A 22,156-nucleotide genomic window follows, 5' to 3' on the forward strand; every position below is an offset into this window, starting at 1 on the left:
CATCGCATCGCCTGAGCAGATGTCGATGTCGTGCCTCGCGCTCCACTCTCCAAGACTCCAAGCACCTCCCGTATCCGTTTCGACTCCGCTCCATCACGATTCACGAATTCACCATATATACATCCTCTATTCCTCTCCGTCTCCGACACACAGAAATAGAGATCGCAAGAGAAGAAGAAGATCAATGGGTTCCTGCGTCTCCCGCTCTGGTGCCGCGGCGACGTCAACGGCGGCGGAGTCCGTGTCCGTGTCCGTGCACGCGCTCACGGCCAAGGTCGTGGACCTCGACGGCTCCATGGCGCAGTTCGCGGCGCCCGTCACGGCGCACGAGGCCCTGTCCACCACCGCCACCGCCGGCGGGGGCGGAGCGCCGCCGCCGTCGTCGCCGCGCTTCCTCTGCTGCTCCGACGCGCTGGACTTCGACGCGCCCATCACCGCGCTGGCCGCGCACGACGTGCTCCGTCCCGGGCAGCTCTACTTCGCCCTGCCAACGTCCATGCTCGGCCGGCCGCTGTCCGCCCAGGACATGGCCGCGCTCGCCGTCAAGGCCTGCGCGGCTCTTGGGACAGCGCCGGTCGTCGCCGCCGCGGACGTGGCCGCGGCAGCCGGCAGCGTGCCGTCGTCATCGCTGGGCAGAAGCGAGGCCAGCACCAACAGGCAGCAGCGGTGGCAGGCCACGGGACGAGTCGCGCCGCTCGTCGTCGTCGTGAGCGCAGACGCGCACGGCGAATGGAAGAGTTTCCCCGTGCGAGGTGGGTACAAGGACGCGCGCAAGGCGGCGCGTGGCGGCGGCGGCGAGACGGTGGGGAAGGCGAGGAACGGAGTTGGCTACAAGGGTGTCGCCCGTGATCTTGCACCCGTGCAGAGGCTAAGCGTGATCGTGGAAGCAGCTAGCGAGTGATCCATCCATTGATCAGGAATAGTTTGATCATGGTTAGCTGGCAATTTAGCTAGTTTACTGCTCCCCTATTCCATTTTAGAGAACCCAAAATCACTCTCCAACAGAGTACCTATACGGAAGACTCATTTTGGGTTGTCTGAGAGGCACAACCTAAATATGAGTATCCTCTCTCTTGGAAACCCATTTGCAGAAAGTATTCTCTTTTGGGTTCTGTTGTTGGAGAGGATGTCGAATGGGTATTGAACTCTTTGACTGTAGCGCTACCCAAACGTTGAATGTGTCTTTGTATTTTGGGTGTTGTTGTTGGAGATAGTCTTAGGGGCATGACCCCAAAACTTGCAGCTGCCTAGCACTCTTCATCTCCTGGCTTACCGATATCAACGGAAGATCGTTCAAGTAGAACTCTCACCCCTCCGGTGATTTTTTTTAAAAAAAAAGATGCGCTAATGCTAACACACGGACGTCCGATAGGGATGAACACCCCCCACCCTCCGCACGCCTGACCCGCCCCCATCCCCATCCGTTCGCCCCACCCCCGCAGACGCACCCCTGTCCCGTCGTGCCCCCGACTGCCGGCCCCCAGATCGCCATGTGCCACGTCTGCCGGCCATCAGCTCGTCGTGCCCTCATTCCCTGACGTCTCCTGACTCTCTGAACAGCATGAAACACGTGCAACATGAAACACTTGAATGCAACATAGGATTGAAACAGATGAAACATCTAGAACATACACTTGCAACATATGTGGGTAAACATATGCAACATTCAGATAGACCACTTGCAACTTGCAATATGAAACACTTGTTGTAACAGAAGATTAAAACAGACGAAACATTTGGGCACATATTGATGCAACATATTTGTGAAAACATATGCAACCTCCAAATCAAAAAGCTTGCAACATATTTATAAAAACAGATAAAATATTTTGAATAAACACTTGTAAGATGCCTTTGAAACACTTATAATATATGCAACATGTGCAACATCCCTCAATCTACTTTTGCAATATCCATTTGAAACAATTGTAACATACATCTAAAACCTCTGAAACAATTGAAACATATATTTGCAACATAGGGTACAGAGGCCTGGACCGGTCTCGATTCCGGCCGATGGGGTGGGAGCCGGCGGCGAGCGGCTGTGCACGAGCACCACCGCCACCAATACCGGGCTTGGCTCGGGTAGCGACGGTGGGAGATGGGGTGCGAGGAGCGCCATGGCTGCCGGGGTTGGGGGAGCTCGATCGGCAGGGTGAGAGGGGTGCCGCCAGGGGTGGGGAGGGCGCCACGCCAGAGTGGGGGAGAGCCGTCCACTCCCCTGCAACACTGTCGTGCCACCTCTATGGATCTCGCTAGAGGCAAGTGGATCTCGCTCGTGCTCTATGGATCTCGCAGGGGTGGAGGAGAGGGCCATCGGATCTACGGGCGTTGGGGACTTTCGGTGGGAGAGGACGCCGAGCGCGGTAGAGATAAGGATGGAGAGGAAAAGATGAAGGGATAAGTTTTTTTTAAAATATATACATGCGGGGGAAGCGAACGGCGGGGTGAAAAGCCGTTTGGCTTTTGTGCGGTCCATCAGACGCCTTACGGTAGCATTTCCTCGGAACTCTGAGACAGAGTTTCAGGTTGCAATCAATACTGATATAGCGCTGGTAGCAGTCTTTTCCGCGCTGGTAGCAGTCTTTTCCTACTCTGTTTCAAACTCAGGCCTTGTTTAGATTGAAAAAAATTTCAACCCGATGAATAGTAGCACTTTCGTCTTATTTGATAAATATTGTCCAATCGTGGACCAACTAAGCTCAAAAGATTCATCTCATGATTTCCAACTAAACTGTGCAATTAGTTATTTTTTTACCTACATTTAATGCTCCATGCAAACGGCTAAAAATTGATGTGATGGAGAGAGAGTGAAAAAACTTGGAATTTTGAGGGTATCTAAACAAGGCCTCACATATTTTCGTTGGCTTAATGCCAATGGGACGCCTCGTGTCGAAAAGAAAGAAAAAAAAAACAGTCACACGGGACTGGGAATTCGCCGAGGGCATTTGGGCCGACAGTAGCAGGGCCCAAGATAACTAAGCCTACATACACTTTCTAGTAAATTGCTGGGCCGGGACATCCCTCGTTCGCCCATTTGCGTCTGCGAGGACACTTCTTCGCCCGTCCCTCACTCACCACGCCTTTGGCCGTTGGGTGCATGTGCTCGTAGCTCGAATACGCTGTAAATGGACTTTCATAAAAAGACACCAGGCAGAGTAGATTCACAACGTTTTCAGCGCTACCTTTCGCGGCAGGTGGAAACATGCATGTTTCGAGAAGTACGTGCAAGATTCCTTGCTTCCATCGCCATTCACCAGCCGTGCATAGGCAGAGCGCGCATATATCCACGCAACGGCCGAGAAAAGGCTCACCGTGCGCCGCGGTGTTCGGCCGTAAAGCAGAGTAAAGATGTGTGAAGTGTTCACGTGCTTTATTCTGATCATTTGCTCAACTGCCTGTTCTTTTTTCCCGTTGCCCTTGAGACGCCATATCGATTTCTGAATACTGCGCAAGTTCAGGCATGCGTGCGCCGTGCGCGTAGGATCGTTTCAGGCTTCCAGCTACGTCCTGACGTCCGAATTCATTTCTCCGACGATCCACACACTGCAAGCTAGATCGCCATTGTTGCTTGGATGGCGCTACACTGAACACTGAAGCGATCGTTTCAGGTAGCTCTATAGTACAGTAATAGATACTGGACCGAGACTAACAAGCTTAACTAGCGTAGAGGCAGGTTGACATCCCTTTAATTAAATGCATTGGCGGCGTCTCAAGCTTCTTGTTGGGGTGGCGTCAGTGGATAGTGAGGTGATCCATATATATCTGTTCAAGTCAACTGGTATTTGTTGATTGCATCGTAATCGTAGGTTAGGTGAAACGTGCATATGCATATATATGCTGGAGACTGAAGGAACGCTACCGAAGAACATAACTAGTCACTTCGGATTTTGCTGGCTCAACAGTCGAACCAGACTTGCAGAGTAGTCGCCGCTTGAACAATTAGCCCACCAAACTACGGGGGTGTTTGGTTCTTTAGTCGCTCCTAAAATTTATGTCACATCGAATGTTTAGATACTGATAAAGAGCATTAAATATAGATTAATTACAAAATCAATTACATAGATGGAGGCTAATTTGCGAGACGATTTTTTAAGCCTAATTAATCTGGCATTAGCAAATGTTTACTGTAGCACCACGTTGTCAAATCACGGACTAATTAGGTTTAAAAGATTCATCTCGTAAATTAGTCGCAAGTTGTGCAATTAGTTTTGTAATTAATCTATATTTAATACTGTATACATGTGTCCAAATATTTGATGTGACAGAAATATTAGGAGCGACTGCAGGAACCAGGCCTACGTCTTCCATCGTACTACGTATTAGTTCATCAGATCAATAATAGTAATAGTCCACATCGATGGACACGTACGGTTCGAGGCATGAACGATGGAGATGTCTTATTAGAAACAAAACCGGTGGGTTAGTTGTGCCTTGTGTCCTTGACCTGTCTGCCAACGTTTTTCTTCTTTGGCAGTGAGAGAGAGAGAGAGAGCAGTTAGTAGCTACTGCACGATCCATGCCCATCGGAGCACGTAGCAATGTCGCCTTGGCGTGTTGCAAATCAAGCTCGGCAGGCTTCTTAATCACGGACACGGAGTGCATACCTTCTCCTCTGTCGCAGTACGCCCACTGTCCTACGTACTACTGATAGTATCGTCCTACCGATCGCAACGATTACAACAGTTTACCGTCGCTGAAAGGGGACCAACTGCAAAACGACACCCTTTTGCAACGCATATAAATTTTGCTAAAAGTCCATATATGTGTTGACAGAGTCGATACCAACACATCTAATATGCGTTGCCTAAAGTGACGTTGCAGAGATCTATTGTAACACTTATATATACGTTGATAATACCTACAAATAATCGTTGCAAGTTTACGACGGATAGGCTATAGCAACACATATATTTGTTTGTACCAAACGCGGACCGATGACTTCTCATAAAGATTTGGATTGCTGCAACATTTATTTACGTACCTAGGAATAAACTATCATTGAACAAATATAGAAAATTAGAGACCATCTCACACAAAAGAAATACCAATACTTAGCCATATATTAAAAATCAAATTGTTACATTACAATGAGTACCATCCATACAAAGATTTGTGCTTTGACAAGCAATCTTGTCAATACAGCCCAAAGAAAAGGCTCCAATCTTGTCTCTATCAGATAATTTCACGTTCTAAAACTGAAATATAAAGCTCCAATTTTGTCTGGCATAATCTTCACATAAAACTCTTGTTGATGAAACTTAGCCAACTTTACTCATCTGAACACTAACCTTGAATAAGAAAAAACAAACATCCACCCTATTCGCTTGGGCTTGTTTGACTGATAAACTATGACTGAAAGTACTGTTGGCTGATTTGGTGTGAGAAAAAAATACTGTTCGTTGGCTGAAAAAGGACGGCTTATAAACCAAACAAGCCCAAACGAACAGGGTGATGATCTTGTAAGTACAAGTATACAAATGTATCACTGCTAATTTCTTAAAGCATCAATATATCTGAACATATAATTCAAGGTATATAGAACACGTTATTCTGATATCATGTGAATTGTAGAATGTAGTTCAATCACTTCTATAGGTTCCAAAATTTTGTAGGAAAGCACAGTGTCGGTGTTTCAAGTTGCCACCGACTAGTAAATTTCTAATATTGCGCGTCTGGCTCGGATGGTGTGCTAAGAGGATACGAGGTTTATACTGGTTTGGGCAGAATATCCTTATGTCCATTTCGTTGGTGCTGCTCATGTTAATAGCACTGAAAGTTCGTAGTAGAGGTTATAAACGATCGAGAGAGGAACATGTCCCAAATCTCTGATAGAAGGAACGAATGGGTGCCGAGAGCTCGATCGTTGCTTGGCTACGTGTTCGGGGTTTGGTGGATCGATCGGATTCGAGTCCAATGGTTCGATACGATGTGTTGCGATCGTTTGTTCGATGCCCCCTAATGGGATGCCCGCTTTCCCTTTTATAGGAGGGAAAGCAGGGGTTACAGCGAAGGAAAAAAATGAGGATCAGAAGGAGAAGAAGTCCCCCAGGATTGTCGGGTCCTTCTTCTCTTCTATGCGGGTCCAACCGACCCTGTAGACGTCAACAGGGACAGCTTCACGTCACGGCCCTGTCCGTCACTGGCGCCATGCGTAGGCGTCGTCTCCCGGTCGTGGTGCTCCACTCCGTCCCGGCGGAGGTCTTGACGAACTGACACGCCTGTCAGTGTTCGTACGAGGGTTAGGCAGAACAGCACCGGTTCGCCTGACGCTGTTCCTGATGTGAATCCTCAGGTATGTCCCGTCACGGCCACGGGTTATATCGGGATGTGTCGGTCACCTCTCTGGTGTCAGAGCTTTGACCCAGGCCCATACGCTTGGACCTGGAGTGGTCGGCGGCAGTATGAGTCTCCGTCAAGCGAGACAAAGCCTCCGGCCTCGGGGTCGGGCGAGGTGGAGTTCCTCCGTAGAGGCGGGGCGAGACGGAACCAACCTCAGGGGTCGGACGAGACGGAGCCCGCGACCTCGGTGTCGGGCGAGGCGGAGCCCACGGTCTCGGTGTCGGACGAGGCGAAGCCAACCTTAGGGGTCGGACGAGGCAGAGCCCGCGGCCTTGGTGTCAGGCGAGGCGGAGCCACCCCTCAGGGGTCGTGCGAGGCGGAGCCCGCGGCCTTGGTGCCGGGCGAGGCGGAGCCAACCCCCAAGGGGTCGGGCGAGGCGGAGTTTGCGCACCTGGAGATCGGTTGGAGCTGTAGTCGCGCTCTTGACTGCTCGGACGAATCAATGTTGATGATTATTAGCTCCTTCTCTTTGGGTATTCTGGTATTGGTCCCCGACACACAGGTTGTAGAATCTTATTGAGCAGAGTGTAAAATGTCAAAATATTGTCGACAGGACAGTTCATGCAATGACATCTAATGTTCATGTCCATTATTTCAGTGAATCAGTGCCACTTATGCAAGTAAAGAAGTCTAATTTGCACACGACTTGTACTTAAACAACAGGACAAAAAAGATGAGCAGGAACCAAAGCAAAAAAAATCTAGATAAACTTACAGAAATAGCTCTTACTAAAAGTTGACCACAAACACTAATTAATGAGAAAAGAAAATAAGGCAAGGCTACAAATGCAAACTATCAGCAAGATGGAATTAACAAAGAATTATACACACTATTACAAGCAAAGATTACCAGCTTACCTGCATACTTTGTCGAAGTGCTGCTGTTGCTATCTGAAAACCAGGGAGCTTAATGAACATGTGCAAATTATCTGCTTACCTGCTTAATGAACATGTGCAAATTATCTTGATGTGCAAGCAAAGATTAGAACACTAAGATAGGAACAGCAGGGAGCTTACCTGCTTACCTTGTCGAAGTGCTGCTGCTGCTATCTGAAAACCAGGGAAGGCATAGACTGATGGCTGTCACTGATGTACAGATAGAAACAAAGAAGGAACAGATGGACACAAGCTGCTGAAAAAGACTGAGATGAGAAAAATGTCAATTCAGAAACAACTAGCAGAAATGAAGTCAACTAGCAGCAATGAGTTAGGAATGAACTAAAAAGACTGCTAAGCCAGACCGAACTGCAAGAGAGACAAACAACTTGTTATTCTTTCACTGAACTGAATCGATTCAGTTCTGATGTTTCTGCTTCAGAAAAATATCCTTTCACAGGTAGCACAGAAAATTGTGATGCGCATACACACTTCGATTGATACAGGGCAATATGTCACTGATTCTCTACTATGGAGAAGCAACTCTTTATGGTCCCTGACGTTTTCTCATGCTTGTTTCGACCATTCCACCTGAATGGATATCAGAAAATAAAGTCATAAATCAGTTAACAAAAAAGAAAAAAAAAAGTCAGGAATTTTAAGAACAGATATAGAATATTGACACTTGATAGCAGAAATATGGACATCCGTCAGTCAGCATAATTGAATTTCCGCCTACCTGTTAATTAGTAAACTGAAGAAATAATCTAGTCATCAGAACAAGCTAATAACGCCATATTCATATAATTAATTTCGCCACCACAGAAATTGATAATGACAAATAGCATTTATTTAGACGAACCCCCTATCCTAATCCTTAGTGATATAGATTCAGTCAACAACTGTAAAATTAACCCCAATCAACTATGGAATTGAACAAACATTTGATATACTTCATATTTGATATAACAATTTGACGGATCACACAAAATGACATGGTTATTCAATTGAATCGTTGAATGTATAGGACTTCAGAGCTGAGAAAGTGACAGGCGAAAAATACCGGTCGGATGGGGATCTGCTCGAGACTGCTCCTGCTCCATGGACGGACGCGGGCTCTCACTCGCTGTTGCGGTCTTGTCGCTGGGGGTGGCAGCGAGGCACCTGGGTCGGGTCTGCGGGGAGCGCCACCGCGGCGGTGCGGGGAGACGGGTAGTGGTCGGTCTTCCTGGGCAGCTGTCGGCGGCGGCAAGGCTGCATCCTGGACTTGGAGCCCTAGGCCGTAGCAGCCTGGGGCCTACCGCCCGGCGTGGCCCCTGGATGACGGCGCGGCGGCGCGGGTGCTCTTATCTCTCGGTTGGCGGCGCTGGCGAGTCGCGCCACTCACGGAGGAACGGTCCGCGGTAGCCCGCCCCTGATGGTGAGGAAGCAAGTTGCTACTACCGATTTCGAAGGTGAGGATGCAAGCCGACGATAGAATCTTCACTGGATCACCGGTGCCAGTGCTCCATCACCGCAGGGGATCACATCTGGCGCCGCATATGGGAGGGAAACACGATTCCTGCAGCTGCGCCGCCGCTAGGTTTAGTGGGGAATTCGTTGTGTGGCATTGAAAAAAAGATCGCAACGCAGCTCCGTAAAAAGTTCAGGGCGCCAATGCTTTAACTTGTTTTCGTGCCGTCCGTGTCACTGGCATCTGGGCTCTAACGTTAAATTACAGATGTAAAAAGTCAAAAATATCTTTAAATATAAATGTCATTAATTTTTTTTGAACATCTTAACGACTTTAAATAAAAAAACTTAAAACTAAAAAAGTGTAGATCTCATCGAGATCTATAATTTTTATATAAAAATTATTTTTATTTAATTCCACAAAAAATATATGATTTTTCTAAGATATATTAATCATATCAAATCATATATTTTTTGCGAAATTAAATAAAAATAATTTTTATATAAAAATTATAGATCTCGACGATATTTACAACTTTTTAGTTTTGAGTTTTTTTATTTGAAGTCATTAAGATGCTCAAAAAAAATTAATGATATATTTAAGCTTAATGGTATTTTCGACTTTTCACACCTGCCGTTTGACGGTGTTAGAGTCTAAACTGACGACAGTGGCGTGGAGGGTACAAAAAAATTGGAGCAGTGACGCTGAGAAACTGCTGAATTTTTCTAGAGACTCACAGAGCATTACGATCTTTTTTAAAGGCACAGAAAATTCCCCCTGGGTTTAGAGGCATCGGAAAAACTGAGTATGCAAAACCGTGCTAACGCGGAAGAATGGGTTGGGCTGAGGAGGTATGGGATTATAATTATAATAATATATAGAAAAAAAAGCGCATCCTAGTGGGTATTCGGCCCATTAGCTACAGATGCATCTTCTGTTGCAACCAATGTGTTGGCAAATGTGGGTTACTGTTGTAGTAAAGAAAGGGTTGATCTACCGACAATTATTCTAATTTGGCCCACGGCGACAATTGTTTTATTTCCCTTCCTAACCGGAGAGGCGGAGACACTACCAATTTATAGATGTCAACAGGGCCGTTCCCCGAATCTCCGCGGAGAATTCACCCATTAAGGGACGGAGATGGTATGAATTCTATTCCCACGGGGATTAAATGGGGCTGAAGTTATCCCCGTCGGAGATCACGGGGGCGGGGATGGTATGCAGGCCCCCGTCCCCGCTCCTCATGGTGACCCGATTCCAGAGGCCCATATACTGACAAGGCCCAATACCTGTGATATATAAGCAATGTTGCAACCCTAGCTCCTGTCGAAACGATCAACGGAAACGCGAAACGAAAGTTACATTTCATAGTCCCGTTATATCACTTAGGGTTTTAAACAAATTTCTATTAAGCGAAAATGCTATAGAACATATATGTGCTACTTAAATAAAGTTTGGGTGGAAACTTTGTAGATGACGATAAAATACCTGCGGTCCATGGGAATCCCCCGGGGATTAATTCCCTGCGGGGATGGGGATGGGGAGAAAGTCTCCCCCGTGGCACTTGATGGGGATGGGGATGGGGAATTTTCTTCCCCACGGGGGCGGGGATGGGGAGGCACTCCCCGATGGGGAATTCCCCGTTGACATCTAGATACCAATTACTGCATGAATGTCAGGATCACAATCTTTAGACCACTGGAAATGGAGGAATGAGTAACTACGGTACGTTGTTTGCATATACTACCTCCGTCTCAAAAGAAAGTCACATGTATAAGAGGTTTTAAGTAGATAAAACTTTTTTGAGTTTAACTAACTTTGTAGAAAATATTATTAAGAGAGTGTCTAGTTATCCGTCGATAGATTTTATGTGGTTAAATCTGTCAGATTTTTTATAAACGCGGCCCAGTAGACAGTTGTAGCACAAATCCTAAAGCACAATCAAACGTATAGGAATCTGACAGATTTAGTATAAAAAATTTGTCAACAGATAAATAGAAAAAATCATATAAGTTTATTATAAAGATGTATTCATCGGTTAATTTAATGATACTTATTGCACACCATAATATTAATAATATCTTCTACATACTCCCTCCGTTCTAAATTATAAGTCATTTCAAGAATTTTGGAGAGTCAAAGCATCTCAAGTTTGACCAAAATTATAGAAAAAATTACAAATATTTATGGCATCAAATAGATATACTATGAAAATATAATTAATGAAGAATCTAATGATACTTATTTTACATCATAAATCTTATTATCTTATTATATAAATTTGATCAAACTTAAGATACTTTGACTCTCCAAGATTTTTGGAATGACTTATAATTTGGGACGGAGGGAGTATTTGGTTAGAATTAAAAATAATTAACCTCTCGGAAAATGAGAATGACACTCTCCACGGGACAGAGGGAGTACGTGGCTTAAAATAAATTGTGAATTTTAAATGTCAAATAGGAGGGCTAAGCATAGGCTAATAAGAACTAATAGGGTTAATTGATGGTTAAAGACTATTAGCTTTTATTAGCTCATGATTAGTCCATGTTTAACCTAGTACCCTATAATTTCTAGCTCTGTGATCTAAACACTCTCTTATAAAATTGAAAAAACAAATCGATAGTAATCTTAGGGCACTAATTAATCACCTACACTGAGATCGCTTCGTATTGTGTATCGATGCCAAGTGCTCTGAGATATGACCACATGAGACGGTGAGTTCCAAGCAATATATGCAGAACAAACAACCCTTGAACAAGACTCCGGCCAAGGGGGTGCTTAGTGCCGACACCGTCGACGCCTAGCTGTAGGAGGAAAGGACGGATCAACGTTTGGTTTATGTAGGCGCATAAAATTCCTGTCACATCGAATATTTAGACACATATATAGAATATTAAATATAGACTAATTACAAAATTAATTATATAACTTACAACTAATTTACGGGATGGATCTTTTAAGCCTAATTAGTCGATAATTTGACAACGTGGTGCTACCGTAAATATATGCTAATGACAGATTAATTAGGCTTAAAAAATCATATCGTAAATTAGACTCCGTCTATGTAATTGATTTTATAATTAATCTATATTTAATGTTCTTTAAATATTCGATGTGACAAATAACCACCTAAGTACTGTACCCGTACAGGGGGAAAGGACGCTGGTCCGGTGGTCCCGCCATCCTATCGGTGTCGGCCTGTCGGGACGGCTGCGCGCGGGCGCCATGAAGTTTCCTCGAGCTCGCAAAGGTTCCCCGCTTTTGTTGGGTTCCTTGGATCCGATCATCGGAATCCGACCGTCCGCCACCTAGCGCGGCGCGGCCGGGCCAATGAATGAATGGGCGGATTGGGTCTCCGATCCCGCCGGCAGCTGGATCGCCTCGCCACCGACACACGGCCGCGGGCCGCACGCACGCATGGGCAGTGAGGTGGCCGGATCCGCCCTCTCCAGGAGCCACACGTGTACGTCCCGCAACGACGTAACGCCGGCTCATCGATCATCGTGGTGCGCCGCGCGGCTGATCACGCGCTTCTTAATCATCCGTACCGGTACCAAGCAGGCAGTGAGCCAAGCCAACAGCCAACAGCCTACAGCCCTACAGTAGGCAGCCATTGCCATGCAGACGCAGGGGCAGGGCCATCCCGCACACGTAACTCAGCAGCAGGTAGGTGGGCGGGTGGCCACCAACCCCTGCCCTCGACGCCGACGTGGGTCGCCCACGCCGACGTCGTTCCACTCACGGCGCGAGCGGGGAATGCATGAGACGGGAGGCTCGGCCGGGCGTCGCCCCGGTCCCGTCTGGCCGTCTCGCGCCACACCGCTTCGCTGCGCCCGCGCGCGCGCGTCGGCAGACATGGGGCGCACGGGGGGCGGTGCACGCGCGCGCGCCGGGCCCGTTCCTGGTCCTGGGCACTGGGCAGGGCAGGCATTTGTTTATCCGATCCGCGCCCGGCCTCGCCGCGTCGGGGGGATGCGGCCATGCCATGCCGTGCCGCTCGTCGCTCGTCGTCGAACGAAGATGCTTCTTCGTTCCTGCTTTGCTTCGCCGTGTTTGTTTACTCGCGGTCCGCGGGCATAAAAAATAAGCGCGGATTCGCCCGTAGAGCTTCGACCCCATCTCGGATCTCGGCCCCATCCTCGTCACTCTGATCTTCGGCCGCAAACCGATCCTTTCACCATTATTAAATCAACGATGAATGATGATGGCCTGCAGCCATAGTACTACAAATGTGATGCATCTGATGCGTTGCGAGTTGCCACGCATGCGATACAGTGGTGGTGGTGGTGGCAGTGGCAGTGGTGGGGTGGCTTGTTTATGAGGCACAGCGCAGAATCGCATGCCGCTGTTTGTCCGCATGCCGGATCTCCGGGCTTGGCTCGTCGTGGTAGGCGACAGTGACCCGGTGCTCGTCTCGGTGGGTGATGAAATCCTCCTTTACAACTGTGCTGGGTTTTTCTGCATTATTGCGAAGATCACAGGCCTGCAGCAGCAGGACAAGGAGATGAGATGTTGCATCAGAGCAGAGTTCAGAGGCCGAACTCTTCTGCTTTTTTGTACAGCCCAGGGTCACGGGAAGGAGCAAGCGTGCATGCAAGGCGCCACCACCAGCCGACCAGCGTGGTACGCCGCCTTGGATGGACTGCTCTTGGTGCAAGGCACCGTCGGTTCGGTTTGACCATCCGTCCGTCAGGGGCTCAGGGCTCCCTCAACCGCGCGCGCGTTGCTTCTGCTCCACAGAAAGGTGCAACTGTTTGCCCCTCTTTGCAGTGTCAAAGAATCGAACATGTTGCATTTCACGCAGTAGATCTTAAGCAACCAAATTCTTTCTTTTGGTTTGGTTCCAGCTCCACAAACAAGAGAACCAACATACACAGAGAGTACTGAACGGGAGAGCCAAATGCTGATGAGTCTCAGAAGTTCGTTCAGGTGTCCATCCAGTTCCCCATGTAAAATGCGGTTGACCTCCCGGTTTTACGATCGCGCGTTATAAATGGACTGTCGTCCTGCACTCCTGCCACTAAAATAAAAGCATCAATCCATTAGCATAATAACCAAATTTGTTGATGGTGATTGACCAAGAATGGTGATCTTCTTGGTCCTGAACCCTGACAACGTTACTTCCCAGCCAGTAACCAAATCCCCGGATTATTCCCACCTGCCCTCCCTGCTCCCCCAGCTAATAATACTCCACTCATTCAGTCATCCTCACACATCTCCTTTGCCACAGAATAAAAAAGATTTGATGCTTGTGACGCTGCTACTAATCCAGCCAGACTATCATCTACTGCTACTAGTGCTGATTAGATTGCAGTGGTGTGGTTTGGGGAATGGAGTCGCAGCCGCTAGCCTTTCCCTGTTCCTTCGGTTAAAGAATTAACAGCGGTGGGACAACGAGGATTGATGCCCACTGTCCGATTGATTCCTCTTTCTTCCTCCTCTCCTCCCTCCCTTTTAAGCCCCTGCTTTTCCTGGCCATCTTTTCCATTCCCATTTGTTTTGGCGGCGGCGTCTACCGCGCCAGCTTTCCTATGCCTCTTTCGCCTCCCGGGCTATTCTCCTTCTCCCCCACCACTACCTCCTCCTACCTCTCATCCGCCTCGTTCTTATACGAGCGCCATTGTGGGCATCAACTAGCCTGTCATCATCTCCTCCGTTGTTCTTGGCTACTGATTCTGCTCTGTCATTGATATCCAAGAAACAAAGCCTTGGCCTTTTCCTCTGCATGCGTGAGCGCGTAAGCTCTGCGGTTCTTTCGACAACCACCGGAGCCCGGAGCAGTTGAGCTCCTCCAGCCCCCGGACAAAGCCGAGCCACGGCGCCTTTGTTTCTCCGTACATGGACAGCTCACTCTTCTCGGCAGGAACAGCTCAAGGTATGGCGACCCTGCTCCTGCTGTCAGAAACTCTTCCCGCTACAGTAATGCTAATCCAACCGATAAGATCGATCGCTGAGAGATTGATCAGATGCATCGCTGTGGTGATTGCTTACTTCCATTGCGCATGCTGCTCTTGGTCACGGATTGATTGATGGCTGCCGCCTGGCCGCAGGTTCTAGGTGAGGGGAGACGAGCCTCTCAATCGGCGATGGAGAGGGAGTCGAGGTCAGGGGTGCTCTCGGAGACGGCGTCCTGCGCCGGCACGCCGAGGTCGGTTCAGTCGTCTTGCAGTCTCCAGCGTCGGTACTCTTCACGGAGGTTAGAGCTGTACTGTACTTTCCCCTCGCATGCCCTGAAACGGTGAATCCTGAATGAAAATTTTTCTCCTGTAACCTGTGCGATTCGTCATGATTACTCGATGCTGCACATGTTGAGAAAGAGCACGCAGCTTCAGTGTCAAGTTAAGGAAACCACAGAGGAGGAGTAATTCGCAAGCGCTAGATATATAGGCGAGCAGCGAGCACAGGGAACCTGGAGAAAGGACACAAGTAGACAGCTACCTCTAGTCCTCTACCAATTCTGAACCGTGTTTAAGCACTGTCCAATCCATCGTCCGTACCGTGCATACACAGCAATCTTGCATTATTTCAGTTCAGCAGCCTATTAACTTCTTGCTGTACTACAATCCAACCGTCCTCTTCACACCACATTGAATTCCTTTAGGCCACAAGTACAGTACACTGTAGTGTAGCCCACTGTCCGAAGTCCATCTTCAAGAAAATGGTTGACAATGGTGCCAGTATGGTTTAAACTTGCAATACTGTAAAAATAGTTTTTGGCAAAGCTTGCGTGTAGAAAATTTCTGATGTCAGCAAGGCCTAGGGTGTTGACAAGCCTTTCAATTGATTTGTGCCAACATAGCAAAATGGAAAATTGTTCTAATCATTTACTGGTTGTCATTTTAGCATTCTGAAGCCACAGGAAGGCGCATTGGACATGTCACCACGGTTCTCCTATTGCAAGCCTGTGAGTAAACTGGACCCATCTTGCTGTATATATATTTTTTCTGCAAGACATTTATCCAGTTTACTTATTGTAATGACCTTGTATCATGCAGGCCACACATAGAGATAAGATGTTCAACAGAAGATACTCTCTGAACTTGCCAGAGCAATTGCCAGGCCATTACTGTAGAAAAGCATCAGAACGAACCCAAAAGGCTACCTCAAAGGTTTGTAGCAACTCCTACAAAATTGATTTGAACTGTCGAGAACAGTATATTTATCTCAAATTTATCTCAAAGCAGATGAAATATGAAAATGCATATGTTGTAGGCTACTGTTCATTCATAGAGTTGTGTATCTTTTTATTCAGGGTAAAGGTTTAAAATCTGCGCTGCCCAAGCCAGCGCGTCTAATCGACGATGATGGCTAGGTAGTATAATTAGCGAGTAATAGCCCATAATCTCCTTAGGCTAGGGAGGGCAGAGCCGATTGTATAACACTAACCCCCCAGTGTGCTATGTCCGTGGCGCGTCATTGTAACTTTCACTTTTCTCGATCTTAATCCAAAGATGCGCAAATATTTTTGCGTATTCGAGAAAAAAAACGGTTCAAAATCTAAACACGAACATGTTCATCACACTGAAAACTCTGAATTGAGAAAATATATTCCATCAACTTGTTCACCAGTCAGACTATCATGCTGCATTTTTAGTTCTGATCTTGCCTTTCCGCAGTCTGTTGCAGATTTAGTTGGGGAGATTGCAGCTCTCGAGCAGGAAGTCATACGCAAGGAACTGCATCTGCTTTCCCTCTATAGAAGAGCGTTTGATCAATATGTATCTGAATCCTGCAGCTTCACAAGTGAGGTACCTAACTCCCCGTATTAGATGAGATGAGATGAGATGGTGTGAAATCTAAATATCCAATATCCTAATATTGCTATCACTAGCAGCAGGTGGATCAAGAAATTCTGAAAAACATCGACGAGGGCGCACTCCGTTTGAGGGACATAAAGCACTCTGCAGCGTTCAACTTGCCCACCGTCTCAAATTCTGTCAGTGCACATATCATTTGTTTCATTCTTTCATGCTAGTAGCACGATCTTTCTAGTTGAATAACATCTATCACCTCATATGTTGCAGGAGGTATCAAAATCAGGCGCAAGGCATTCCAGCCTTGTCAACTTCTTGAGTGCTTCTATTTCTGAATATGTGCCTAAGATCTCATGCAAATTATCGGAGGACATCTTAGGCTGCATTGCTGCTGTCTACTGCAAACTTTCAATCACGGAACCGCAAGGCGCAGAATGCATGGCCTCACCAAGTCTTTCTGTTTCATCTTCAAGTACTTTTTCTCCGAGGCGCCGTAATGATAGTTGGAGCCCTCGGTACAACTTTGATAGCCCACGCCCGTGTGGACTTCAGAAAGAGACTTGTGAACAAAACATAGGCATGATTGTCATCCCGAGGATACGCATTGATGCTGACAAGTTTGATTATGCCTCAAAAATGCTTGAGACTATCAGGTAACCAAAGGAAACAAGAAAACCAGTGAAATTTCCCTTTGAACTGCTCCTTCAGTCCAGTAGTACCAAGTCAAACTATCTTGAGTTTGACCAAGTTTATGTAAAAAAAATATCAATATCTATAATACCCAATAAGTATTATTAGATTCGTCATGGAATATATTTTCATAATACACCTATTTTGTGTTATAAATATTGATAATTTTTTCTACAAACTTAGTCAAACCTTAGATAGTTTGACTGAAGACTGAACTAGAATTGCATCATTTTTAGGACAGAGTTAGTATTTACTATTAATCTATTATTGAGTGGGATACCATAGTTAATTAAGACAAAAAAATCTTCGGGCACTGATTTTTATATTTATTCATGCTGTGTCCCAGGTCTTTGATACAGCGCCTCGAAAAAGTTGACCCAATGAAGATGACACATGAGGAGCAGCTCTGCTTTTGGATTAACATCCACAATGCTCTAGTCATGCATGTATTGCCCTATGCTGAAATTTCAATCTCAACTTTCCTATGTCCCATGGTTAACCCATAACTCAGAATTCATCCTTAACCTGCATTACTGCCTTGTGACATGACAGGCTTTTCTGGCCTATGGTCTACATGACAAACGCATGAAGAGCACGGACATGATTCTGAAGGTACGGCATTTCATTTCTACCTCTGCTTACACACAAATGTATCTGACCATTTTAACGAATTTTACTGAGACGAATTTGCAAAATCTTTCACCAGGCTGCGTATAATGTTTGTGGCCAATCTGTAAATGCCCAGACTATTCAGAACTCAATTCTTGGATGCCAATCCCATCGTCCATCATTGGTACTTACATTTGCAAAACATGGCATTTCCCTTGACAACAAAAAACGCAGGCGGTGTCATGAGGAAATATACACAGAGCAAACAAACTAACGTGAATTACATTATTTCAGTGGGTCCGCGTGCTATTCACACCGACGAAAAGATCCAGTGCAGGGACGGCAAGGCACCCCTATGCTCTCCACCATCCAGAACCAGTTGCGCATTTCGCCCTCTCGACCGGAGCATTTTCAGACCCACCTGTAAGCTCTTTGATCATACTAGTACCATTATTCAGAGCCTATGGCAAGATAGCATAATAAGCAGCCTTCTCTTGTTGCATCGCAGGTCCGGCTGTACACGGCGAAGAAGATACACCAGCAGCTGGAGGCGGCGCGGACGGAGTTCATCCAGGGCGGCGTGGTGGTGCGGAAGCAGGCGATGCTGCTGCCCAAGGTGCTGCACTACTACGCCAGGGACGCCGCGCTGGAGCTGCGGCACCTGGTGGAGCTGGTGTGCGAGAGCATGTCGGACGCGCAGCAGAAGCAGCTCCAGCAGCACGGCATCCGGCGGAGGGTCGACAAGTGCGTCGAGTGGATGCCGTACAAGTCGTCCTTCAGATACGTTGTACATAGGGACCTGGCTGACTGACTAGGCGCCACATGCGTCGTGTCGTGACAAGTTACAAAGTGTAAGTAGCGGGGTCTTGTTGGGTGTGCATGTAAATACAGGTGTGGTCTTGATTCGTGAGTGGTTTTGACTTTTGAGCTAGGAATTGTGGCTTGAAATACTGTACATTTTCTTTGTGGCTTGAAATACTGTGCATTTTCTTTTGTGGCTTTGCATTGGGGAATTTGGGATTGCCATCCAGTGAAATTAGTGGGAATAATTCGTAAGGATTATCATCCAATGATTCAGATCGTGGAGCCATTTGTCCATCCGAACCTTAGTAGCCATGTTACCATAAGGTATGTTATTTTATAACGTGAGAACATAAATGTTTTCGAATCGGAACAGGGACGTTCCCGGAACGACGTTAGCCATGTTCTCATAAGGTATGTTATTTTAGTTCTCATAAGGTATGTTATTTTATAACGTGAGAGCATAAATCTTTTCGAATCGGAACGGGGACGTTCCCGGAACGACGTTTCCAGAAGGTGGAACGTGGCCATGTTCTATGTTTCCGGCTGCTAAGATCCAAACTGGCACACGGCGTTCGGTATTTGCCTTGCACTTCAGCGAAGAATGATCTGCGCGGCCGTGCGGGTTGCAGTCTCAGTTGATTGCTTCCACCGGTGCCTCCGATCACCATTATCAGTCGTCACCGACATGGCGACAACCACAAGTACAGCAAATGGAAGTTCGCAAAACGAACAAAAAATGGTAAAGCAAATGGCGAGCGTGACATTTTATTCATGTAGTCGTAGAACCCGTGAGCGATGACCCTTTTTTTCCCTATAAGATTCCGTGAGCGATGAACTGACAGCAGCAGTTCACGCAAGGACGCTGCTCATGACATGGAATTATTGAAACAAATTGACAGGGAGCAAGCGAGTTCTGGACGCGACCCAACTGTGTTTGGCTATGGCCTGTTCTTGTCTTGTCGGGGACAAGACAAGACCTCTTTCTCCCTCAATCTTCATCACAGGGGGCACTCCAGCAGGTGACCCTGGTCTTTGAGCGACTGGACACAGTCGTCGAACATCTCCTGCACTCCTCTGAACTTGAAGCCCAGCCCCTGCAGCTTCGACGTGTTCAGCTGGTACGACTGCTTGCCATAAGGGCTGTTCAGTCTGCAGAGGAATTACAGCATTTCAGTCAGAGATTTAGCTTTGGTTTCACCTGTCAATGGCAGGTATCCAAACGACTAACCTCCGGGGTATGGGGAATATCGGGTATCGTTTTGCGAGCAAGGAGACCAGCTCGTCGTTGTCCAGCACCACCGAGCTGCACAGGTATCTCCCAGTGGCCTCGGGGGCCTCGTACACCAGGATATGGCTGCTGGCAACATCGTCGATGTGAACGTATCCCATTCTTCCGTAAGAACTGAACCTTGTCGTGTCACCTGAAGAAAGGACATTTCGTTAGGACTCACTTGAGTAGCTGAGTATACCTCTTGTGTTTAACATGACACATGAAAAAACAGAGCTAAATGGTGATGCGACAAGGAACATGAATGAATACCTTGGAATAAGCCTAGGACATCTGAAGCGGTAACACATAGTTCATGGGATAAGCTAGGCCCGATCACGAATGATGGAAGAACAGTCACAAGGTCAATGTTGTTCTCCTTGGCAAATTCCCATGCCGCTTTCTCTGCAAATACCTTCGCTAGGGCATACCATAGCTTTGGATGAATAAAAAGGATGATAACATTTTTTTCAGATCACGGTTTGAGATCGATCATATGGTAATGCAGAAAAAAAAAAGGTAGGGAGTAGACTGTTCCATATATCACCTGTATCTTTTCACAGAGCGGCACAGAGCTCCATGTTGTTTCATCCAGTGAGATATTAGGCTGATCATCATCCCTAATCCTCACAGCAGATGATGAAGATGTAAGAACAACCCTTTTCAGAAATGGGTTCTTCTTGCATGATCTTAGCACATTCAGAGTACCGTTTACTGCTGGAATGAGTGTTTCCTCCTGCAACATGAATATCACATGAAAACAGTTTAACTTCAGGGCAGATGCATTTCCATAGAAGGAAACTAGAATTTGAACAATGATTTTAACTTCTAAAGCCACAATAAAGTAGCAACTTGACATAGTAGGATGATTCAGATGCATATGTAGCATGATGGTAATGACTGATGAAAGAGTGGACTGTTTAAAGCAAATGCAGCATGCCTTGCTACTAGAATCAGATTTAGCGAGGACAGGGGATGCAGTGTGGAAGACGCCATCACAGTCCATCACGGCTTTGTCAAAGCTCCCTTCTTCCAACAGATCAGCTCGCACAATTTGCAGCCTCTCTTTGGCACCAGGTAACTTCCAAAGGTGTGCCGTCTTTTGGTGATTTCCTTATAAGTTACCAAAAAAAAAAAAAGAACAGTTCATTATACAAAAAATGATATACAAGAACTAATGTAGTAAAGAGGATTAATTACAAAAGTAACGATATATATTCATAAATACCTGGGTCTCTGACAGTCCCTACCACATGATATCCAGACTCGAGAAGCCGTCTGATAAGCCAAGAGGCAACAAAGCCTGAAGCCCCAGTTACACATACTTTGCCCTTGTTTGAGCTCACCATGTTCTCAGACAGTGGCAAGTGATGCTGAGCTCCGATCCAAACCAACCTTCTCTTATAAGCATCAACAGGAATATTCTAGAGAAGAAAGAGCAAGCAGGTACATCATATCAACACAATTTTGGTGATCACAATTGACAGATACAAGCTGGGTTGGTTGAAGGTAGATTTACAATAGATTCTGGAGGCATTACATTCTAGGTGATAAGTTGGTGCAAAACAAAGTCGTGTGATTTACAATCAGTTTGCAGGCTCTTGCCAATTTTCTCTATCCATTCCCTTGTTTTCTGACAGTAAAAAGAAAGAAAGAAAGCGATGAGATAAAAAAATGCAGTGGGCTAGAGGTATAGCAAAAATGCACAAATGTAGGATTACTTAACTCCAAGGTGATCAGCCTTTTATCATTGTAAAAGGAGCCGAATTGCATAAGTTCAAAACAGAAATTGAAAAGATAGCAGAATGAAACTCCTAAGGTATGATTGATTCCACGAACCAATCCCATTGCCACATAATTTTACGCTGAGTCGCTGATGACATGATGGGAAAAAAGAAACTAAAGATAAACAGTTCGACTGACTGAACTACTGGCAACCAATTGAAAAGCCCTCATTGCTCTACATGCATTTGTCATGAGATGAAAATAAAATAACTCAGATAAATTACTGAAAATAAAACATGCTAGATCCCGTAAAAAATGTTATACTCCTGATGGTAATTTGGCGCGAGTGACTGCAGGTGAAGGTGAACCATGTCCATCTTGAGTTCTTGACTGCTGCAATGCAACACGCTGTACAGGTGCACAGACATTGCCGTGGTTCATTGACTGTATCCGACAGCAGCCCAGCTCGACGTTTCGTTACGGAGACAGTACTAGTCAGTAGGCAATGCCGTTCGGCGTCTCTCTGCCTGCTTCAACAGATGAACAATGACGTGCCATGTAGCCTGTTCCCAACGAGCGGCGTTTCCATGTGGTGTGAGCGTATGCGCAGCATGGCATGATCGAGACAAGTAGA

At 46.5% G+C, this 22,156-nt stretch overlaps 3 protein-coding genes and 1 long non-coding RNA gene across 11 annotated transcripts; 2 read left to right on the top strand and 2 right to left on the bottom strand.

The window, feature by feature from the left end:
* On the top strand, nt 1–1,177 carry LOC136546514 (uncharacterized). Its single transcript, XM_066538493.1, has one exon. The coding sequence runs from the start codon at nt 20–22 to the stop codon at nt 899–901; it is 882 nt and encodes a 293-aa protein (XP_066394590.1). The 5' UTR covers nt 1–19; the 3' UTR covers nt 902–1,177.
* A 3,886-nt stretch (nt 1,178–5,063) lies between these two features.
* Nucleotides 5,064–8,836, bottom strand: LOC136546515 (uncharacterized). Of its 5 annotated transcripts, none has more exons than XR_010781380.1 (4): nt 8,281–8,836; nt 7,359–7,808; nt 7,200–7,270; nt 5,064–6,854 (listed from the first exon to the last, which is right to left on the bottom strand). It is a non-coding gene; the product is annotated as an uncharacterized lncRNA (long non-coding RNA). The 5 variants fall into 5 exon arrangements; XR_010781379.1 differs by having other exon boundaries at nt 7,200–7,278; XR_010781377.1 differs by having other exon boundaries at nt 5,064–7,270.
* A 5,095-nt stretch (nt 8,837–13,931) lies between these two features.
* Nucleotides 13,932–18,736, top strand: LOC136546516 (uncharacterized). The gene is made up of 12 exons (XM_066538494.1): nt 13,932–14,548; nt 14,724–14,869; nt 15,517–15,577; nt 15,669–15,782; nt 16,290–16,421; nt 16,508–16,609; nt 16,698–17,080; nt 17,464–17,563; nt 17,670–17,729; nt 17,824–17,910; nt 18,021–18,149; nt 18,235–18,736. The coding sequence occupies exons 2-12, from the start codon at nt 14,760–14,762 to the stop codon at nt 18,535–18,537; spliced, it is 1,581 nt and encodes a 526-aa protein (XP_066394591.1). The 5' UTR covers nt 13,932–14,548; nt 14,724–14,759; the 3' UTR covers nt 18,538–18,736.
* Nucleotides 18,737–19,108: 372 nt separating this feature from the next.
* LOC136542100 (tetraketide alpha-pyrone reductase 1-like) lies at nt 19,109–21,970 on the bottom strand. 4 transcript variants are annotated; one of them, XM_066534389.1, is made up of 8 exons: nt 21,847–21,970; nt 21,338–21,430; nt 21,026–21,221; nt 20,738–20,910; nt 20,345–20,533; nt 20,071–20,233; nt 19,759–19,951; nt 19,109–19,679 (listed from the first exon to the last, which is right to left on the bottom strand). In XM_066534389.1, exons 3-8 carry the CDS (start codon nt 21,144–21,146, stop codon nt 19,529–19,531), a joined length of 990 nt encoding a protein of 329 aa, XP_066390486.1. In that variant the 5' UTR covers nt 21,147–21,221; nt 21,338–21,430; nt 21,847–21,970; the 3' UTR covers nt 19,109–19,528. The 4 variants fall into 4 exon arrangements, with proteins under 4 accessions (XP_066390486.1, XP_066390483.1, XP_066390484.1 ...); XM_066534386.1 differs by having other exon boundaries at nt 21,317–21,430; XM_066534387.1 differs by lacking the exon at nt 21,847–21,970 and having other exon boundaries at nt 21,338–21,477.
* Nucleotides 21,971–22,156: the final 186 nt, after the last annotated feature.

This window comes from Miscanthus floridulus, chromosome 3 (genome assembly GCF_019320115.1).
Source record: "Miscanthus floridulus cultivar M001 chromosome 3, ASM1932011v1, whole genome shotgun sequence".
Lineage (NCBI taxonomy): Eukaryota > Viridiplantae > Streptophyta > Magnoliopsida > Poales > Poaceae > Miscanthus > Miscanthus floridulus.

Coding starts and splice junctions, on each gene's coding strand:
- LOC136546514 (XM_066538493.1), top strand. CDS start 20: ATGTCGATGTCGTGCCTCGCGCTCCACTCTCCAAGACTCCAAGCACCT.
- LOC136542100 (XM_066534386.1), bottom strand. Junction 20,911..21,025: donor AGGGACTGTCAGAGACCCAG/GTATTTATGAAT, acceptor GTAACTTATAAG/GAAATCACCAAAAGACGGCA. Junction 20,534..20,737: donor AATCTGATTCTAGTAGCAAG/GCATGCTGCATT, acceptor TTCATGTTGCAG/GAGGAAACACTCATTCCAGC.
- LOC136546516 (XM_066538494.1), top strand. CDS start 14,760: ATGGAGAGGGAGTCGAGGTCAGGGGTGCTCTCGGAGACGGCGTCCTGC. Junction 14,870..15,516: donor CGTCGGTACTCTTCACGGAG/GTTAGAGCTGTA, acceptor TTGTCATTTTAG/CATTCTGAAGCCACAGGAAG. Junction 16,610..16,697: donor TGCCCACCGTCTCAAATTCT/GTCAGTGCACAT, acceptor CATATGTTGCAG/GAGGTATCAAAATCAGGCGC.